The sequence below is a fragment of the Pleurodeles waltl genome, chromosome 1_1 (genome assembly GCF_031143425.1).
Source record: "Pleurodeles waltl isolate 20211129_DDA chromosome 1_1, aPleWal1.hap1.20221129, whole genome shotgun sequence".
Lineage (NCBI taxonomy): Eukaryota > Metazoa > Chordata > Amphibia > Caudata > Salamandridae > Pleurodeles > Pleurodeles waltl.
The window spans coordinates 995,974,512-995,995,850 of NC_090436.1; the positions used below are offsets into that span (position 1 = coordinate 995,974,512).

Consider the following 21,339-nt stretch of genomic DNA (forward strand, 5'->3'; position numbering starts at 1 on the left):
TGCATCTCCAGATGTGTGGGAGTTGGCCCTTTTCCTAGCTGCTCCTACAACGACAGAGTCTGGTGGCAGCTGTGTAGTGATGAAAACCGGGTCTGTAGGAGGCGCCTTATACTTTTTTTCCACCCTTGGTGTGATAGCCCTACTTTTGACCGGCTCCTTAAAGATTTCTTTTGCGTGCCGGAGCATACCAGGGAGCATAGGCAGGCTTTGGTATGAGCTGTGGGTGGAGGAGAGTGTGTTGAATAAAAAATCATCCTCGACCTGTTCTGAGTGGAGGCTTACGTTGTGAAACTGTGCTGCTCTAGCCACCACTTGAGAATACGCGGTGCTGTCCTCTGGTGGAGATGGCTTCGTAGGGTATGCCTCCGGACTGTTATCTGACACTGGGGCGTCGTATAGGTCCCATGCGTCTTGATCTTGGTCACCCTGGCTTATGGTGGTGTGAGCTGGGGAGTGTGATGGAGTTTGTGCTGGTGAGACGTTAATCACGGGCGGAGGAGAGGGTGGTGGGGTAACTCTTTTTACCACTTTTGGTTGTGGTGTCTGTTCAGTTTGGAACTCCAACCTTCTCTTTCTTCTAATGGGGGGGGAAGGGTGCTTATTTTTCCTGTCCCCTGCTGTATGAAAATACGCTTTTGCGTATGGTCCACATCAGTTGATTGTAGCTCTTCCTCAAACCTATGCTTTTGCATTTGGGAGGTTAGCGAGTGCTCTTCTGTATAAGAGCCTGAAGCTGGGTCGCTTGCAGTTTGTTTCGGCACCGAAACCCTGTCTGCGTGTTTTTTCGGCTCCGAGGTGACTTTTTTCTTTTTCGGGGCCGAAACCTCTCGGCGTCGATCTTCTTCGGTGCCGCTGTCTCGGCGTCGAGCCGTGTCCACACCGGCATCTCGGTGTCGAGGCTTGTCTCCAGCACTTTCTCGGTCCCGAGAAGGCTGCGTGCCGGTTTCTCGACCGGAGTCGGACGATCTCGGCACTGTTTGGGCCTTTTTCGGTGCCGATGGTCGGTCACCGAATTTATGGGTGGAGCCATGGCCTGATGGCAGTGGCGTCCCCTGGGCCTTGTAAATCTTCCTCTGTGTGGTTTTCGACGTCTTACTCACGGTTTGTGTATCGTCTAATCCTTCGGAGTCTGAGTCTTGGATCGAGAAGGTACCTTCCTCTTCTTGTTCCTCGAACTCTTGGTGGGCTGTCGGCGCGGACGCCATCTGAAGTCTTCTGGCTCGACGGTCTCGGAGTGTTTTTCGGGACCGGAACGCACGACAGGCCTCGCAGGTGTCTTCACTGTGCTCAGGTGACAGGCACAGGTTACAGACCAAGTGTTGGTCTGTATAGGGGTATTTATTGTGGCATTTGGGGCAGAAACGGAACGGGGTCCGTTCCATCGGCGTTCTTCAGCACGCGGTCGGGCCAACCAGGCCCCGACAGGGGATCGAAAAACTACCCCGAAGGGCACCGGAGCTCTTCGATCTTCGATGCGATGTTGAGCCTAACTACGCCGATCCCGAACGCAACAATACCGACGAAAATCTTCCGAAATTAGCTATCTTTCGTTCCGAAACTCGGAGTGACAGGAACACGTCCGAACCCGATGGCGGAAAAAAAACAATCGAAGATGGAGTCGACGCCCATGCGCAATGGAGACAAAAGGAGGAGTCACTCGGTCCCGTGACTCGAAAGACTTCTTCGAAGAAAAACAACTTGTAACACTCCAGCCCAACACCAGATGGCGAGCTATTGCAAAACATGCGTATCTACAGCGACAGATGCCATCGAACCTAACATTACTTTACCTCCCCTAGGAACTGTGAAAATTGCACTGTGTCCACTTTTAAAACAGCTAAATGTGTTTTATGTAAAAAGTATATATGCTATTGTGATTATTCAAAGTTCCTAAAGTACTTACCTACAATACCTTTCAAATGAGATATTACATGTAGAATTTAAACCTGTGGTTCTTAAAATAACTAAGAAAATATATTTTTCTATAACAAAACCTATTGGCCTGGAATTGTCTGAGTGTGTGTTCCTCATTTATTGCCTGTGTATGTACAACAAATGCTTAACACTACTCCTTTGATAAGCCTACTGCTCGACCACACTACCACAAAATAGAGCATTAGTATTATCTCTTTTTGCCACTATCTTACCTCTAAGGGGAACCCTTGGACTCTGTGCATGCTATTCCTTACTTTGAAATAGCACATACAGAGCCAACTTCCTACATTGGTGGATCAGCGGTGGGGTACAAGACTTTGCATTTGCTGGACTACTCATCCAATACCTGATCACACGACAAATTCCAAAAATTGTCATTAGAAATAGATTTTTGCAATTTGAACTATTTTTCTAAATTCTTAAAAGTCCTGCTAGGGCCTTGTGTTAGTCCCTGTTAGCATTTCTTTTAGAGTTTAAAAGTTTTTGTAAAAGTTTGAATTAGATTCTAGAACTAGTTTTAGATTCTTAAAAAGTATTCCAACTTTTAGAAACATAATGCCTGGTGCAGATGTGAATGTGGAAGAACTCGACCTCACACCTTACCTCCATCTTAAGATGAGGGAGCTAAGGTCACTCTGCAAAATAAAGAAAATCACAATTGGCTTAAGACCCTCCAAACAACAGCTCCAGGAGCTTTTGGCAGAGTTTGAAAAAGCCAACCCCTCTGAGGATGACAACCCAGAGGATGATGTTACTGACATGGAGGAGAATTCCCACCTTCCAGTCCTAACTAGCCAACCCAGGGACCCTCAATCCCTGATTCCAACTGTGATAGTCAGAGATGCTGCTTCCCTCACAGGAGGGGCCAGCACCTCTGAAATCACTGAGGATAGCCTCAGTGAAGAGGACATCCAGTTAGCCAGGATGGCCAAAAGATTGGCTTTGGAAAGACAGATCCTAGCCATAGAAAGGGAAAGACAAGAGATGGGCCTAGGTCCCATCAATGGTGGCAGCAACATAAATAGGGTCAGAGATTCTCCTGACATGTTGAAAATCCCTAAAGGGATTGTAACTAAATATGAAGATGGTGATGACATCACCAAATGGTTCACAGCTTTTGAGAGGGCTTGTGTAACCAGAAAAGTTAACAGATCTCACTGGGGTGCTCTCCTTTGGGAAATGTTCACTGGAAAGTGTAGGGATAGACTCCTCACACTCTCTGGAAAAGATGCAGAATCCTATGACCTCATGAAGGGTACCCTGAATGAGGGCTTTGGATTCTCCACTGAGGAGTATAGAATTAGATTCAGGGGGGCTCAAAAATCCTTGAGCCAGACCTGGGTTGATTTTGCTGACTACTCAGTGAAAACACTGGATGGTTGGGTAACTGGAAATGAAGTGCATGACTATGTTGGGCTTTATAATTTGTTTATGAAAGAACACATTTTAAGTAACTGCTTCAATGAAAAGTTGCATCAGTATCTGGTAGACCTAGGTCCAATTTCTCCCCAAGAATTGGGAAAGAAGGCAGACCACTGGGTCAAGACTAGGGTAACCAAAACTTCCACTGGGGGTGACCAAAAGAAAGGGGTTACAAAGCCTCCCCAGGAGAAAGTGGGTGACACTAGAAATAAAGAAAAAGAGTCCTCTGTAGGTCCCTAAAAACCAGACCAGGTGGGTGGGCCCCGAGACACAACCCAAAACAAAGGTGGGTACCAGGGTAAGAACTGGGATGCCACTAAGGTATGGTGCCATAACTGTAGACAGACAGGGCACCACACCAAGGACACTTCTTGTCCCAAAAACAAACCCCCTAGCAAAATCCCAGGGGTGACCAGTGTAGCCATTGGGGATGACTCCTCAGATGAGGAGGTCTTCATAGCCTTCAACTGGAAAAAGGGCCCAACAGGTGAGTTGGAGATTCCAGAGGGAAGTAGACACTTCCACCACCTACTGGTGAATGGAATCCCAGCCACTGCCCTGAGAGTCACTTGTGCTAGTCACACTATTGTGCATGACAGGTTGGTGTTCTCAAACTAGTACATCCAGGTGAGACTGCCAGAGTAGGAGTTAGCCCAGACAGGGTCACTAATAGGCCTGTGTCTTTTGTGCCCATAGAAGTGGGTGGGACTTTTAGCTGGAGAAGGGTGGTAGTCAGTACAGACCTCCCCCTTGATTGTCTCCTTGGAAATGACTACCCAGAGGTTAGTCAGAGCCCAAGAGAGGAACTGGTCCAGTGCCAGTCCTCTCCCAAGGATTCTGGAGGTCCTGCCCCTGCAGTAACTGCAAGCAGGCCCCAGAAGAAAAAGAAAAGAAAACAGTGTAGGAAGGGTGGACAACCTTTAGCCAAGGTTCCAGCAAGCCAAGGAGATTCTGCTCCAGTAGGGGAGAACTCCAAAAGTGGCACTGGTAAAGTCCAGCCTGACCCACAAGAAGTCCTGGCTAGTCAGGCAACTGTAAAGCCTGAGTGGGTGGCTCCTCAGCTAACGGAAGAAAGAGTGGAAGAAGGGTGTTTACTACAAGATATGGTAACCCCCCACTCTAATACAGCAGACAGGAACTCTGAACCCGAAGAAGCCTGTAACTTAGCCCCTTCCCTTGTAGGTGAAGAGCTAAAGGTGTGGTTCTGGGCACTGACAGCTGTCAGTGGCCTCTGCTGGGTGTTAGCCTTTATGGCTGCACTATCCTTGGCATGGTGGTCTGACCCCATGCCAAATAGCAAGTTAGGCCCCCTGACCTTGTTGGTCATGGTGGGGTTACTCCAGCTCTGGGTAACCTCTTTGGGTAAGCTAGGGGTGACCCTGGCTAAGATAAGATTAGCAGAGGTGGATACCTCTAACCCCAAAATAGAGAGAATGGCTGGAGACATTAAAGACACAGACGAGAGGCAATTCAGACTAGGTCCTATCACTGTGGAAGTGGGTCAGTTCCCCAGAGGGAATGACCTGAACAGGAGGATGTAAGGCAGAGTAGGCCCTGCAACAAACCAGCCTATTTCCTCTACTCTTCCTCGCCTGACAGACTAGAAAGACTCTCCCAGCTTTGGCTGAGTCTCCTGGCCTGTGTGCTGGGGTGGGGGGGTGGGGGGGTTGCGGGGCTTGTGTAAAGAAATGGCTCCCTGTTGCAGTTACCCCCCACTTTTTGGCTGATGCTGACTTGACTGAGAAGTGTGCTGGGACTCTGCTAACCAGGCCCCAGCACCAGTGTTCTATCACCTAAAATGTACCATTGTCTCCACAATTGGCACAACCCTGGCACCCAGGTAAGTCCCTTGTAACTGGTACCCCTGGTACCAAGGGCCCTGATGCCAGGGAAGGTCTCTAGGAGCTGCAGCATGTCTTATGCCACCCTAGGGACCCCTCACTCAGCACAGACACACTGCTTGCCAGCTTGTGTGTGCTGGTGGGGAGAAGATGACTAAGTCGACATGGCACTCCCCTCAGGGTGCCATGCCAATCTCACACTACCTGTGGCATAGGTAAGTCGCCCCTCTAGCAGGCCTTACAGCCCTAAGGCAGGGTGCACTATACCACAGGTGAGGGCATAGGTGCATGAGCACTATGCCCCTACAGTGTCTAAGCAAAACCTTAGACATTGTAAGTGCAGGGTAGCCATAAGAGAATATGGTCTGGGAGTCTGTCAAAAACGAACTCCACAGCTCCATAATGGCTACACTGAATACTGGGAAGTTTGGTATCAAACGTCTCAGAATAATAAACCCCCACTGATGCCAGTGTTGGATTTATTAAAAAATGCACACAGAGGGCATCTTAGAGATGCCCCCTGTATTTTACCCAATTGTTCAGTGCAGGACTGACTGGTCTGTGCCAGCCTGCTGCTGAGAGACGAGTTTCTGACCCCATGCGGTGAGAGCCTTTGTGCTCTCTGAGGACAGAAACAAAGCCTGCTCTGGGTGGAGGTGCTTCACACCTCCCCCCTGCAGGAACTGTAACACCTAGCAGTGAACTTCAAAGGCTCAAGCTTCGTGTTACAATGCCCCAGGGCACTCCAGCTAGTGGAGATGCCCGCCCCCTGGACCCAGCCCCCACTTTTGGCGGCAAATCCAGGAGAGATAATGAGAAAAACAAGGAGGAGTCACTGGCCAGTCAGGACAGCCCCTAAGGTGTCCTGAGCTGAGGTGACTCTGGCTTTTAGAGATCCTCCATCTTGCAGATGGAGGATTCCCCCAATAGGATTAGGGATGTGCCCCCCTCCCCTCAGGGAGGAGGCACAAAGAGGGTGTACCCACCCTCAGGGCTAGCAGCCATTGGCTACCAACCCCCCAGACCTAAACACGCCCTTAAATTTAGTATTTAAGGGCTCCCCAGAACCAAGGAACTCAGATTCCTGCAACCTAAGAAGAAGAGGACTGCTGAGCTGAAAAACCCTGCAGAGAAGACGGAGACACCAACTGCTTTGGCCCCAGCTCTACCGGCCTGTCTCCCCCCTTTGCTCCAGCGAAGCTTTCCCCAGGACCAGCGACCTCTGAATCCTCAGAGGACTGCCCTGCTCTAAAAGGACCAAGAAACTCCTGAGAACAGCAGCCCTGTTCAACAAAGACTGCAACTTTGTTTTCAGAGGAGCAACTTTAAAGACCCCTGCAATTCCCGCCAGAAGCGTGAGACTTGCAACACTGCACCCGGCGACCTCGACTCGACTGGTGAAGAAACAACGCTACAGGGAGGACCCCCAGGCGACTCCAAGACTGTGAGTAACCAAAGTTGCCCCCCCTGAGCCACCACAGCGACGCCTGCAGAGGGAATCCCGAGGCTCCCCCTGACCGCGACTGCCTGACTCTCAGATCCCGACGCCTGGAAAAGACCCTGCACCCGAAGCCCCCAGGACCTGAAGGATCGGAACTCCAGTGCAGGAGTGACCCCCAGGAGGCCCTCTCCCTTGCCCAGGTGGTGGCTACCCCGAGGAGCCCCCCCCTTGCCTGCCTGCACCGCTGAAGAGACCCCTTGGTCTCCCATTGATTCCTATTGCAAACCCGACGCTTGTTTGCACACTGCACCCGGCCGCCCCCGCGCTGCTGAGGGTGTACTTTCTGTGTGGACTTGTGTCCCCCCCGGTGCCCTACAAAACCCGCCTGGTCTGCCCTCCGAAGACGCGGGTACTTACCTGCTGGCAGACTGAACCGGGGCACCCCCTGCTCCATTGAAGCCTATGTGTTTTGGGCACCACTTTGAACTCTGCACCTGACCGGCCCTGAGCTGCTGGTGTGGTTACTTTGGGGTTGCTCTGAACCCCCAACGGTGGGCTACCTTGGACCCCAATTTGAACCCCGTAGGTGGTTTACTTACCTGCAAGAACTAACATTACTTTACCTCCCCTAGGAACTGTGAAAATTGCACTAAGTGTCCACTTTTAAAACAGCTAAATGTGTTTTATGTAAAAAGTATATATGCTATTGTGATTATTCAAAGTTCCTAAAGTACTTACCTACAATACCTTTCAAATGAGATATTACATGTAGAATGTGAACCTGTGGTTCTTAAAATAAACTAAGAAAATATATTTTTCTATAACAAAACCTATTGGCCTGGAATTGTCTGAGTGTGTGTTCCTCATTTATTGCCTGTGTGTATGTACAACAAATGCTTAACACTACTCCTTTGATAAGCCTACTGCTCGACCACACTCCCACAAAATAGAGCATTAGTATTATCTCTTTTTGCCACTATCTTACCTCTAAGGGGAACCCTTGGAGTCTGTGCATGCTATTCCTTACTTTGAAATAGCACATACAGAGCCAACTTCCTACATTAGGTTTCTCACTTTTGCCACACAAAAACTAGGCTGCAGTGTGGTCAAATTTAACCAATGTAACTGAAATGAACAAGTGGGTCGAAAGGCTTCCAAAAACGAATACTGGGTTGCCCTCAAGTGTTTTACAGACTGAAGGAAACATTCCTCCTTGACAGGGTGAACTGCCCTGCCAGTACAGCGTGAAAGCCTATTTGAAGACTTTTGGTGCAAGGCAAAGCGATTTAGAGATTCCAGAAGCTGATTTAGCTAACACGGATGCAGTAAAAGCCATTGGCGCAGTAATGCAAACACTAATTTGATAAGCAGGATGGAAACAAACCAATCTTGTGCTGCTTTTTCACATAAGTATAGTAAATCTTCAAATGCTTCAATTACGAGGAAACACTGTCCTGTTTGAGAACCTCAATCAAATGATAAGTGAGCATTAATGACAGGACTGTATAATCAGGACTGGCAACAAATTATAAAATATTGTGACCATTACAGTTCAGATGTGCTCCAAAGCTTTTCTGTGACATGCAGGGCTATGTGGATCAAATACTTAAATAAAAATGTAAGTTAAACACACACTATCTGGTATTTTCTGCTTCAAGGATTAAAATTCATCTCTGTTACTAGCGTCTCTGGCATAAAACAAAATTAAAGAGAGTGGACTATGCCAGACAAACACAAAGATAGTCACTACCAATTCAGAGTCTCCGTAAACCCTATAACGAGTCATATTATTGACAGTGTCACAGGACTATCCTCAGTTGTCCCTACTCAGAAAAGATTTATTATAGCCTTAAAACCCGCCGTAGCGGGCTCTACCGGCTATTAAAGGCCCGCTCCCCGCGTTAAATGCCCGAGCCGAAGGCGAGGGCATTTAACAAGGGAGAGGGACTTTAATAGCCGGTAGAGCCCGCTACGGCGGGTTCTAAGGCTATCAGAACATTCTGCCACTCAGGGCAGAATGTTCTATTAAAAAAAAAATTATAATTCACAGAGCCCGAGGGGATTAAAATCCCCTCGGGCTACGTGAGGCTTTGTTCACAGCTGTTGCTGTGAACAAGGCGAACGTTGGAATGTTGGCGCTGCGGGCTTTTACCGGCCAGTAAAAGCCTGCAGCACTCCATTGTTTTCAATGGAGCTTCCAGCATTCCAATGTTCTAATTCTTTTTAGTGACCCTCACCCAATTTTAGGAGTGTCATGCTTCATCACTGGGTCAACTCGAGCTTGTAAAAAAAAAAACAGGGTGGGATAAAACGACTTGCGGAAGCACATATGAAGGTCCTACCTGGGGCATAAAGATAAAAATACCCTAATCTTTACAAAAATATCCATTTGTTTAGAGTAACAGTAGGTATGGTTAACAACAAGAAATAAGCTTTTTAAGGTCCTATGACTCTTCAACTAATGTGTGGACATGTTTCAGCCCTTATGAAGGCCATAAAGGGCCCGGGCTTTTATCAGGACATGTATTTAAGTTTAATGTTCTGGTCAGTGATAGGACACCTATTTTGTGTATAATAAATAAAATACACTTACGAATGCAAGGTGTTGAACCTTCATTTATCTGTAAATAAAATGAATCGTGGTTGTGGTCCATGCAATGAAAACAAAGGGGAACAACAAAATGTACACTGTGCCATACACTAAATAATATACATGATTGTCAGGAATAGTACTTCACATCATAACCAGTGTGAATCTGGAAGAGATGAAACACCCATGGGCTTGTTGGTAGACACCCTGCATCCCCTGATGGCTGCATGCATCAAGTGTCAAGCATGTACATGAAGTAACACACCACCTAAGTGAATCACACAAAGAACATATATTGGTAACAAAAACCACACACCTACACACACGCAGAATTGTGAATAGTGCCGCAATCTGATGCAAACTCACCTGTCTATACAGAGCTGTGGGTTCGATACATTGATGATGTATTTATGGTATGGCATGGGGGCGAACAATAATTGAGCCTCTTCATGCAATGGGTGAACGGAAGCAACCCTTTTCTATGTTTTAAATGTGACTTCAGACCACAGTGACATTTCCTTTCTGGATGTCAAAGTCAGAGGAAGTGATGGGCACCTGTCAACTACATTATACAGCAATCCCACGTACAGCAATAGCCTCCTTGATTTCTGTAGCGCACATCCATGCGCCCTCAGGGAGAATTCTTATGCATTCAACGGAATTGCTTCTCGTTGGAAGACCTTAGTCAAATTAACTCTCCATTAAGACCTTAATACGCTTGAGGCAGACATTAGGAAATGTGAACAACTACTGCCTATTGACCAGACAGCCACCACCCCATTAGCCCAGTTTTAACTCCCATTTAAGACAACTCTGGAGAAATTAAGCCCCCACGATTATCATTAATATCTAGCCAGAAAACATAAGGAATGGGACTAAGCAGGCAGACTATTAGCACGGCTCGTCTGCTTGGATTCACCCAGATCCCCGATCACAGCAATATGAGATGCAATAGGCCTCCTGCTTAATACTCAGGAGGATATCAATGCTAATTTCAAGTCCTATTGAGCCAAATTCTATGCAGCCCTGCTGCAAATGGAACCCCACAGTGATAACCTCCTTACTGGAGGAGATAATCTCCCACAGATACAAGTCTCCCAGCAAGCAGACTTGGAAACACCCCTCACGGAAACTGAGATAACTGAAGCGATAGCACAGATGGCACGTGATATGGCACGTAGTAAGACACCTGGGGCCCATGGCTGGCTGGTGAAATTGTACTCCACCTTTCAGTCTCAGTTGGCCCCCCACCTCCTCAAACTATACACATAGGCTTACACAGTGGGCGTGTTACCCTCCCCCAAACCCTTAGGGAGACAACATTGGTGGTGCTTCCTAAACAGGTCAGAGCTGCACTGCTCCTGGGCTTAAACTGCCCACTTTCACTGACAAAAAAAGACTATAAAATCCTTGGTAAAGTGTTGGCCAACCGTTAGATCTCTATAGTGCAACACGAGATAAACTCCAATGAAAACGGGTTCATATCTGGCAAGAACACCCTCCTGAAACTTCGTAACCTAATCTCACTGATGCATTAGGCACAAGCAACAAGTACCCACCCCTGGGTTGCATCCTTTGATATCGAAAAGGCGTTCAACACCAAAGGGTGGAAATACCTAATGGAAGTTCTCTGTAGATTCTTAATCAGCCTCAGATTACTGAAATGGATATAATTGTAATATAACTCGCTGCTAACCCGAGTGAAAACTGGTGCTACTATATCTGACCCATTCACTATCGAATGTGACACTTGTCAGGGTTGCCCCTTGTCGTCTATTATCTTTGCACTTGCCAAAGAGCCACTGGCGTGGCAACTTCAGAATCAGGCACCTAATTGGGGACTTTATTCAGGAAATCGTTGGTACATATCAACGTATGAGGATGATGCACTAGTATACCTTTGAAACGATAGTGCAGTGATTCCATGGCTTATGGCATTGCTGAGACGATCTGGAAATGCCTCTGGTTTGAGTGTAGATTGAGATAAGCCTCAGTCACTCCTATCCGCAAAACAAAAACAGGGGCTCCCGCACACTTTGCTTCCTCGGGCCTACAACTCGATCAAATACTTTGGGGATTGTGTGCATCATGCCCATAGGGATATGGAGGAGGGCAACCTGGGAAGGGTACTAGCAGGGGCTCTATCCTCTCTACCATTCTGTCCCCTCTATACCCCAGAACTGCCTCTATGGGTGATGCCAAATTGTTCAGAACTTGGCTCCCGACCAGGTGCACACAGATGGATGGAATCTGGGCTTACATCATGGGGCAACCTTTTCAATGATAAAATGCTCTCCACTTTTGACAGTTTGGAGGCTAATTATGGTATACCCTTGGGCTTCTTTTTAATCTACCCCTTCTTAACGAGACATCTTTACAGGGTTTAGCACAAAACGCATGATGAACCAGACACCTCGCAGTCCCTTCAGGTCATGCTGACTCATGAGGCTTATCGCCATGCTGTCACATGGCTAAGCACAACACTAAGCAGGGACAGGAGTATGCCACTCCTTTCGCTTCATATTCACTGGAACGAAATACTTGTCGCAACACTTATGGATAAACAATGGGCACAATGCCTGGCGATGCCAAAATTAGCCTCCATAAATGCCCGCCTGAAATATGCACAGTTTAATTATTTACACCATACGTACTTCACACCCACGAGACTGGCCTGCATGTACCCGGGGTCTTCTGGCTCCTGCCCCAATAGCCGAAATACCAACGCTAACTGGACACACATGGTTTGGATGTGCCCCTGGTTTTACTCCCTACTGGGAGGATGTGGCGGGCCTCCTCACTGAGGCCTTGGGCTACAAACGTACGACTAATGCTTTGCACTTTCTATTAGGAATCACATCCCGATCAGCAGCCTGCATATCCCTGAACAAATGTACAGATTTAGCATTAGTTATGGCGAAGCACCAAATAGCCATACACTGAAGTTAACTGCTGCCCCACCACTATGACAATGGTTACTGGATCTGCAGGCTAGCATAATATCCGAACAAGAGGCTTTAAGAAGTGTTGACCTCGGGTACCTGATCCCAACTAACCCTTTAAATTGGCAGAAATATCTTAAAGTAGTGGAATCCAAAATGATTACCATTTCACACTAATCACCCATTGTGGAATGGAATGAAGTAGAGTGTAATGATCCTTTTCATCTGCACCCCCCCAGCCCCACCTTGGGGTTAGGCCCCCTTCTTAATATTTCTGCAAGTCTCAGAGTAGGAATTGGCCTGCCTGGGCTTCATTCCAGCACTTCCCTCCTCCCCCACCAGCCTGCCACTCTATAGGTGGGAGGATATATTTATGCATCCAAGGTTTACCGGTTGGATTTGTTAAATAATGGCATTAAAGTATTGACTAAACTACGATTAGAAGTATATTCCAAATAACTTGACATAGTGAGGACAGTAACTGGCAATTTCACTATATCTACAAGTAGAGTGATATGTGGAATGTATTAATACGTACTGATACAGATGCCCAATGTAAATGTCTTGCTTGTTTTTTGACTCGTTGATGCTTAAATTGCCAATAAACATATATTTAAAAAAATACAATCCAAAATTTAGGTGCCCTATCATTGACCGGGACAATACATTTAAATGCATGTCCTGATGAAAGCCAGATACCTTTCTGGCCTCCATAAGAGCTTAAACATGTTAACACTTTAGTTGAAGGGTCACAAAACCATAAAAACCTAGACTACTCCTTATTACTTCTGTTTTTAACAATATCTACTGTCACTCAGAATATAAAAAAAAATGTTTTAAAAATATGGTACCAGAATCGCGGGCTGGAAGGAGCAACATCTAGATTCCGACAGACACAATACACTACAAACTAGTTGACAGAATCATACTTCTGGCCTCTCTTGCAATTCTTTATTTTGCTAAACACTGGAGGGATGACCCTGTGAAGGGATTTTTGGCATGGACTTCCATTTAAATCAAAAACTGAAGATGTGGACCAGATCCCTGGAAAGCTTGGTGGTCCCTCTCTCAATTTCAGGCCATCAAGTACCCTAGGAATTTGAAGTGATCTATTTGGATGCTTCAGTGATAAGAGGGCACATTTAGTTACAAACTGAATGTGATAAAGATCATATGTATGCCCCACCAGGAGGACAGGTATAATTTGCAGCTCAGCACCAGTTGATACTTTAACTGACGCTAGAGGAACACAACACTGTATTAACTCCATTACATGAGGGACTAAGGATCCTCACAAGACAGGCACATCACAAAGACATACACACGACATGAGACATTGCTGGACATAAAATATCTGTACCATGATTCCACTGCATGTGAAGGTGGCTCTGGGGAGAGACAACATGAAAGACCCTAATCAAACTTAAAGTAACCGTTATCAGCTTTAACTTTGAGGTAGAGAGGCACCTTCAGAGTAACATTGTTTTTTCTGTGGTAGCAAATCGCCAGTATTAACTAAGAAGTATTGTCACACTGTGCGAGACAGATAGAACCAACAAATGTTCTAAGGACAGCAGGGGCATTTGAAAAGTATCTCTTCAATCACTGACACAAACTGTGTTAAGCACACTACTGCATCTGGCTCCACATCTCACTAACTAAAGTCTACTTTCGAATGTCCAGCGACTGCCAGTTAAGAGCTGCAAAATGTTAATTGACCCTTAGCTAAGCATTTGTTGAACATAGCATAGAAGGAATCTTGGGGCATTAACAACAGAAATCCCGTAGGAGCTAACCTTTACCCACAAAAAAATGTATGCACACCTTCAAAGCAGGACACACGCCTCAGTAGTAGTAGGGCAACACAAAAAGTAAGATGAGAACGATGCACCAGAAGAATAAAAGGGCAATGCAAGACTGCCACTGGTCCTCTCCTTTTTAAAATTAACAGCTAAGGTAAATGCAGTGCCAATTCTCACCAAACTGATCGTCCATAGCATAAAATCAGCACCTTTTTACAGTGTTTCCTGTCTGCAAAGCAGGCAGTGAACATCACGATCAGGCTGGCCTAGGGGGTATAGCACTGCCCATGCCAAGTGCATGGGCTGTGCTTCACACCCCCCCCCCCGAGCCTCCTGCACCCCATCTCCACCAACCTTTTCCCGGCGCTGCTTCTGCCATGAAACTGCTGGCAGAGAAGGGAGTCGGAATCTCCAGGGCAATGCTAAATTGCAGCGTTGCCCTGGAGGATTAGGACAGCCAGCACCGCCAGTCCATCCTGTGGCGATAAAGTGGCGATGCAACCGCAGCACTACAGCCACTGTCGTAATGTGGCGGTCGGACCGCCACTGCGACTCTGGCGGTCTTGTAATGAGGGCCAAAGTGTCACTGCAAAACATGTGGCTATTAAGCAGCAGTCAGTATCTGTTTTCTGTTGCTCTTCATGCACCACACTAAGTGGTTAAACACTTACCCATTGGACTGACTAGAATAATCTGCTGCACTGGAGAACCTTGTTGTTTCAGAACTGAAGTGAGAAGTTTAACACCTGGCCACCGTACATGGAAATCGAACTCCTGAGGGGAAAGAGAAAAAGCAATAAAATTATGTTCTACAAGTCTTAAATGTTAACAAATATTTCATATTAAACTGAAGATGTTTCAGATACTATATGAGACCCATTTCCTATGTTCCAATTGAAGTAGAAATAAGCCTGTTTTTTTGTATAATAAGTACCTGTCCTATAATTGCATGGTGGTGAAAGAAAAGACAGGAATGTGGCCGAGAGTTTTACAAAACTCCAGGATTAGACTCACCAGAGTTTAATTGTGGCCAGGAGATCTATAGGAAACTTAACTATTTAGCCTATGAATCATCAAATATCAGGCAGTAAGTAGCCTGAGTAACAGGGTTAAAAAAAACCACAAAAATAAATAAAAAAAACACTTTCTTAAGGACTCTAACGGCACCAGGAAACTTTGCATCAGACATTTGGTCTCATTCAGTGCTTAGTTTGCGAAAGAAAGAGTACCAGTGCACAGTACCAGTGAACAAAGCTCTGCTCGGAAGTCGGGCAATTAAACGTTGGCATGGCAAATACCAAGGCTGGTAGTCTTTAATCCACTTCCAGACACTCCCTGTCCCTTTTTTCTCACTCTTGCAGGTTCCAGTTTTCGCTTTGTGATGGTTTGGCTGACGTTCTCTTCCTCAATCTTTCCAGTGCCCAGAAATGGGTGCTGGTTCTTAGTTCCCCCCCCCTCCTCACCCCCCCCCCCCCACACACACACAACCCTGCAACTACCAGCTCAAATTAAGCACTGGTCTCATTCTCATACCTTCATCTTTTGGGTGGCAGGCATTTAGATTACTTGGAGTTTTCATGTATCTATGGTCAAGTCATGAAGCACTATTTCAGCATTGCAACATATGGTCACTAGCAAACAGTATCAGAGAGTAGATGTATTACATTCAACTTCTATACGGTCTATTAATTCTAGCCTTTTAAATGTAAAAAAAAAAAATGGTATTCCAGATGCATTCTGGCACCTGGGGATATTCTATAGGTGAGGAATCTGCAGTTAGATAGCGAATACACCAGAAAGCGCATTACCAAAGGTAAGTAACCTGTTCTTTTGATATATATTCTAACCGTACAGGCTGCTCTTAAAAACAGATACCTAAATAGTGCATCCCAAGGTGATGGGTCTGTGAAATGACTCATACCAAAAAGACATCCCGGGCCGAACAGACTCAGTTCTCTTCCTATCATACCTCACTGCCAAAAGTGCTTCCTATGCTCACATTGTGCATGAGCAATATCAATAGCAGGCGCTCCATGTGCCAACCCAGTGGCAACAGCCTTGGCTCTCGTAGAATGGCCAATCAGTCCTTGTGCAGGGTGCTTTTTGGCTAATGTGCAGCAGATCTTAATGCAGAGGATTATCCACTTTGACAGAGTCTTTTTCTGCATTGCCTTGCCCCTTTTCTCCCCAGAGACCCTCACAAAAAGATGATCAAAGATGCTCAAAGTCTTTGGTCATGTAAAAGCTCAATACTTCCTTGGGGTCCAGCCAATGGAGCCTTTCATCCTCTTTCAAGGAGTGAGGCAAAGCAAAGAATGCTGGGAGAGTCATGGATTGCTCAACGTGGAAAGAAGTCATTATCTTTGGCAAAAAGGCTGACCTGCGCCTCAAAACCACTTTTGCAGGATAAAAGGCGGTGAAAGGCAGCTGCACTGAGCCACCTTGGGGTTCACTCCTGGCAATCTTTTAGGGTGCCCACAGCAAGTCCTTGTTGGGACAAAAATAAGCAACACAAGACATCTGACAGTTTGGCCTGTAAAGCATCCGTACTGCAGGTGCCACACAAAGCCACAAATTTATCCCAGTGTCCAGCGTAGAGTGTCTTTCAAGTGGGACGTCTGGCAGCCTGATGAAATACAAATGCTCATGCCCAGAAGTTCCCTGTGCCACACTCCTTTCCCAATCTGGGGTCATTATGATGAAATCAGCCTGGTAGTTCCTGATCTTCGGAATTTGAGGCAGGAGAAGCAGCTGCAAAAAAGCATAGATGAGCCTCATGCTACACTACATTCTGAATGCAAATCAGAGCACGCCTTCTTGGAAACTACAGTGAACAAAATGCTCAACACTTTGGAAAAGATCTAACCAGGATGCTCCGCAATGCTGGAAGATGCACTTCGTCACCTCGGGAGCTAACCACTATTTGTGATCCGCAAGGTGCCACTGGCTGGGTTTCTCCACTTTGACATACAAAAATACCACCAACTGGTCAATTACTAGGGAAATGCTGTCTTGCAGGTCCAACGAGAATATCCAGTCACCTGGATTAGGGCAGACAGAACTTTGACCAATGTAGGCATCTTGGAACTGTCTTCCCACAAGAAGGTATTCAGGGGCCAGAGATTTAAACTAGGAGGTTAGTCCTTCAGCACAAAGAAATAGCAAGAGTACTAGCCAGTCCTTATTTCATGTGCTAGAACACACTGTGGCTCCTTCAACCAAAAGAGGTGAAAGTCTTTAATTAAGAGGGAGAGATGCCCCTCTGAAAGCAGATCTGATGTGGGTGGAAGATGCAGCAGGTCGAACAGAAACAAAAAAGGATAGCTTCACTGAACAAAGAGAAGGATCCACCAGTAAGATGTCCTATTTTTAGGAGAGGGCAGACTTCCCTTGCACACTGTGAAAAATAACTTTGATTAAAAAAAAAAATAATAATAATAATAATAATAATAATAAATGAAAACACATTTCAACTGATGTGGAAAGAGATCTGTATCCGCATGCAAAAAAGTGAAAAGAAAGGAACTGACGTTGGCGCACAGGGGGGTCATTTATATGTGGTTCCATCACCATTTCCAGATAAGAACTAAGTCAATGTGGATCCACATCGCTCCATCTATCAAAGTGCAGGAATAATGCTGTTTAAGTCTTTTGGATTCAATCTGGAGCCTCAGGACACTTTAACAGTGAGGAATCTGCAGTAAGAAATATTCCTCAGAAGAAAACACTTATTTAGTGATTCCCATGACCTCTGGAGGATTTAATAATGCCAACAACTGATGTTTCATCTCCCTTTTAATGTATTGATGCGGTGTGCTTCTCTTTCAGGAGGGAGTGATGAACCAATTACTTAATGCCTCAAGAAGGGTCGTAAAGGTATTTTACACCGAGGGCCATAGGTTATTCCAGATTTCATGGACATTTAAATCAGTGACATTTATCACTGTGAGTTCTTGCAAGCCACCCGGCCATCTATGGGAGCATGAGATGAGACATCTATTCATGATTCTGGGGCTGATGAGAGAACCAAGTGAAATTCATTTTTTTCTAAACACTCCACTTTTATTTGAATCTTTCCATACAAATATAGACTGAGGAGACAACAAGACTCTGGTGGCGTTTTGACTGTCAGAACACAAGACTTTGGGCCTGATTACGACATTGGTGGATGGGATACACCGTCACAAAGGTGACCCATGTCCTGTCCGCAGTTTACAAGTTCCATGGGATATAATGGAACTTGTAATACGGCAGACGGATATCCGTCACGTTTGTGATGCAGTATCCCATCCGCCAAGGTCATAATCAGGTTCTGTATCTCCTACGCAAAGGTGGCACTAGATCAGATTACATATATTAAGAGAAAATGCCCATTTGGTCTTACAACTTAAGCTCTTCCTTGCCAACAGATTTGGTTAAAAACTAGACTATCCAATCATACTCCCGAATTCCACCACTGCATGACAACGTCAAGTTTGTTTCTGATATGGGTCCATGCCGCCAGCCATGGAAGCTTGCATTAATCAGATCATATGGTGTGCAGAGCTCTGACTGGAACCTTTTGAATGTGGAAAAAGGGACATTCCAAAGAACAGGGAGTTTTTGGATAGAGTATCCACCAGAGGGCTGTTGCCTAAGTTTATGAACTTATTCTTTTTAAAGAATATTTTCAACCGCAGATCCCTCACCTTGTGTATTGATATCAAAGCAGAACCTCTCCAGGAATGGGCCAGATCAAAAAGTCCTGCAGGACGAAACTGGCAATGAGCCCCTCTCATTGGACCTCATTATCAAGGCAGTAGTGCTTCAGGCACGTAGTGAATGATTCCCATGCCACAGTCTGGCAGACATCCAGGTCAGGCGGTACATACGCCAGCACAACGATGCCAGCCTTAGCTCTGGTGTAATGAGCCCTCACACCTGAGCCAGTGCACAGCAGATCTTCAAGCAGAGGACTATCTATTCTAAAATTGTTCTCTTCTGCACAGCCTTATCCTCTGAGCTCCTGCAAACCCAACAAAGAGTTGATCATTCACTCAATGTTTCTTGATGCGATCGATACAGAAGCTCAGAACTCTCTTGGGGTGGAACTGGGGAGTCTCTCTTAGGCTCTGGTTTAGCGAGTCAGTCAGTGAAAAGAATATTGAAAAAAATGATACACTGTTTGATGTGTAAAGGCATCACAAGCTTTGCCAGAAATGCCGCCATAATCTTGAGCACTGGTTTGTCCAGGAAGGTGGTGGATATACGGTTGTCAGATAGAAAATGCCTGTAAGTCACTCACACCCTACACTGATGTGATCCTGTACTGCCATTTGATGGAGTTTGTTTGACCAATGACTTTGTGTTTCACCACTGCGCATATTAGTTGCTCAATGTTCACCAGTAGCACATGGTATGTTTTGTTCAGTTTAGCCGCCTATGGGCTTTGACATTGCATTAGTCATTACATTCTGTATTCTGCCTATTGGCTTTGACATGGCATTAGCCATTACTTTCTGTATTCAGTTGAGCCGCCTATGGGCTTTGACATTGCATTAGCCATTACATTCTGTATTCTGCCTATTGGCTTTGACATGCTGTATCCAGTCTAGCCGCCTATTGGCTTTGACATTGCATTCCTATTGGCTTTGACATGATGTATTCAATTTAGCTGCCTATTGACTTTGACATGCTATTAGATATTCTGCCTATGGGCTTTGACATGATATTATATATTGCATTTTGTATTCAGCTTAACTGCCTATTGGCTTTGACATGATATTCAGCTCCGCTGCCTATTGGCTTTGACATGATATTATACATTGCATTTTATATTCAGCTCAGCTGCCTATTGGCTTTGACATGATATTATACATTGCATTTTGTATTCAGCTCAACTGCCTATGGGCTTTGACATGATATAAGACATTGCATTTTGTATTCAGCTTAGATGCTTATTGGCTTTGACATGACACTAGACATTGCATTTGATACTTAGGTTAGCTGCCTATTGCCTTTAACGTGGAGTTAGACATTGCAGTTGAGAATCCAAGCTGTATTTTTCCAAGCTGTGTTTTTGAACCAAGATGTTTTTCTCACAGTAGACTAGACATGATAAGAGAGGGTACATGGTGTTGTTCTCTCTGCTTGAGCTTGGGAACAGGAGTAGTCTTGGAGACCTGGCCAGTCTCCAAAAGGCTTGCTCAGTTTCCCAGGTCTGAGAGGAGGGGGCACACCTTTGTAACGAATGACACAGGCTGCAGAGAGTCAGATTCGAATCTGCCGGACCTCGTGCTGGAGCTTGGCGCCAGCTGCCAGCAATCCCGTGTGGGTAGATGAATCTCTTTCTCGCGGCTGACAGGGGTCATCAGCTTGCAGACCTTAGAAAGATGAAGCTGTAGATAGTTTCCCACACGGTGAAGTATTTGTTTTGCTTTGCATTCAATATCTTATAAATATAACCTGCTGTGTATATTGCAAACTGATATATTTTGTTTGATTAACGCGGACTTGAAAGCTACTAATTCGTCATTCATAAATATTGTGGTTGGGGAAGAATTAACAACAATAAAAGGCTTCTTTGAACTCAAAAGTGCATTTCTGGTGTTTTATGTAGTGCTTAGAAACTAAATAAGAGGAAAGCACTACAGATCCTTATGAGAAACACTGTTTTCAGGGCTGATAGATGCAGATGGCAGCTTTACATCGGTTCAAATGGAGTGCACATCAAGAACATAGGTACCAAATTAAAGTCCCACTGTAGCATCACAAAAGGTTTAGGTGGAAACTTGTGAGTCAACTCATTTAAAAAAAAAAAAAAAAAAAACATAGAACAGGAGATTAATACAATTATGGCTGATCTGGCAAACAAAAAGCAGAAAACGCCAGCAAGTAACCTTACAGTAGCAACAAGATGAAGGGAGGGAGCAAGAGAGAGAGAGAGAAAGAAAACAGTAAAACATCAGCCAGCTGGGCTTGTAAAGGTTGTAACTGCAGAGAGATACACCAAGCAGCAAACCATTCCCCAAGCTTTCCCCAACATCCAGAATAGATTGCTCTGGTAGATGAGCTACTGGCTGCCGGTATGACATGTACTACTTCAGGAGGAAGGTCAAAAGCAGTTTACTGTATCCACTCTATCCCCAAGCATGGAGGTGCAGGGCTTTCATGGCTGGATACAGTACTCTACCCTTTTGCTGCAACAGGCGGTCCTTGAGAAGCAACGGCCACAGCTGAGGACAGATGCTCATGGCAAGAAGCTTGGGATACCACAATTGCCTGGCCCAATCCAGGGCCTCTAAGATGACTTGGGCCCAAGTTGTTTCTAATCTTCTTCAGAACTCTGAGCAGGAGCGGAAGCAGTGGGAAGGCATACAGGAGTCCA

The 21,339-nt window shown here is 45.6% G+C and overlaps 1 protein-coding gene across 2 annotated transcripts in view; it reads right to left on the reverse strand.

Moving 5' to 3' along the window:
• USO1 (USO1 vesicle transport factor) overlaps window positions 1-21,339 on the reverse strand; it is a 565,160-nt gene that overhangs the window by 413,191 nt on the left and 130,630 nt on the right. For both annotated transcript variants that reach the window (XM_069230285.1, XM_069230286.1), the window contains exon 6: window positions 14,645-14,747. In XM_069230285.1, coding sequence (XP_069086386.1) covers window positions 14,645-14,747 — 103 coding nt within the window. The remainder of the gene's footprint in view (window positions 1-14,644; window positions 14,748-21,339) is intronic.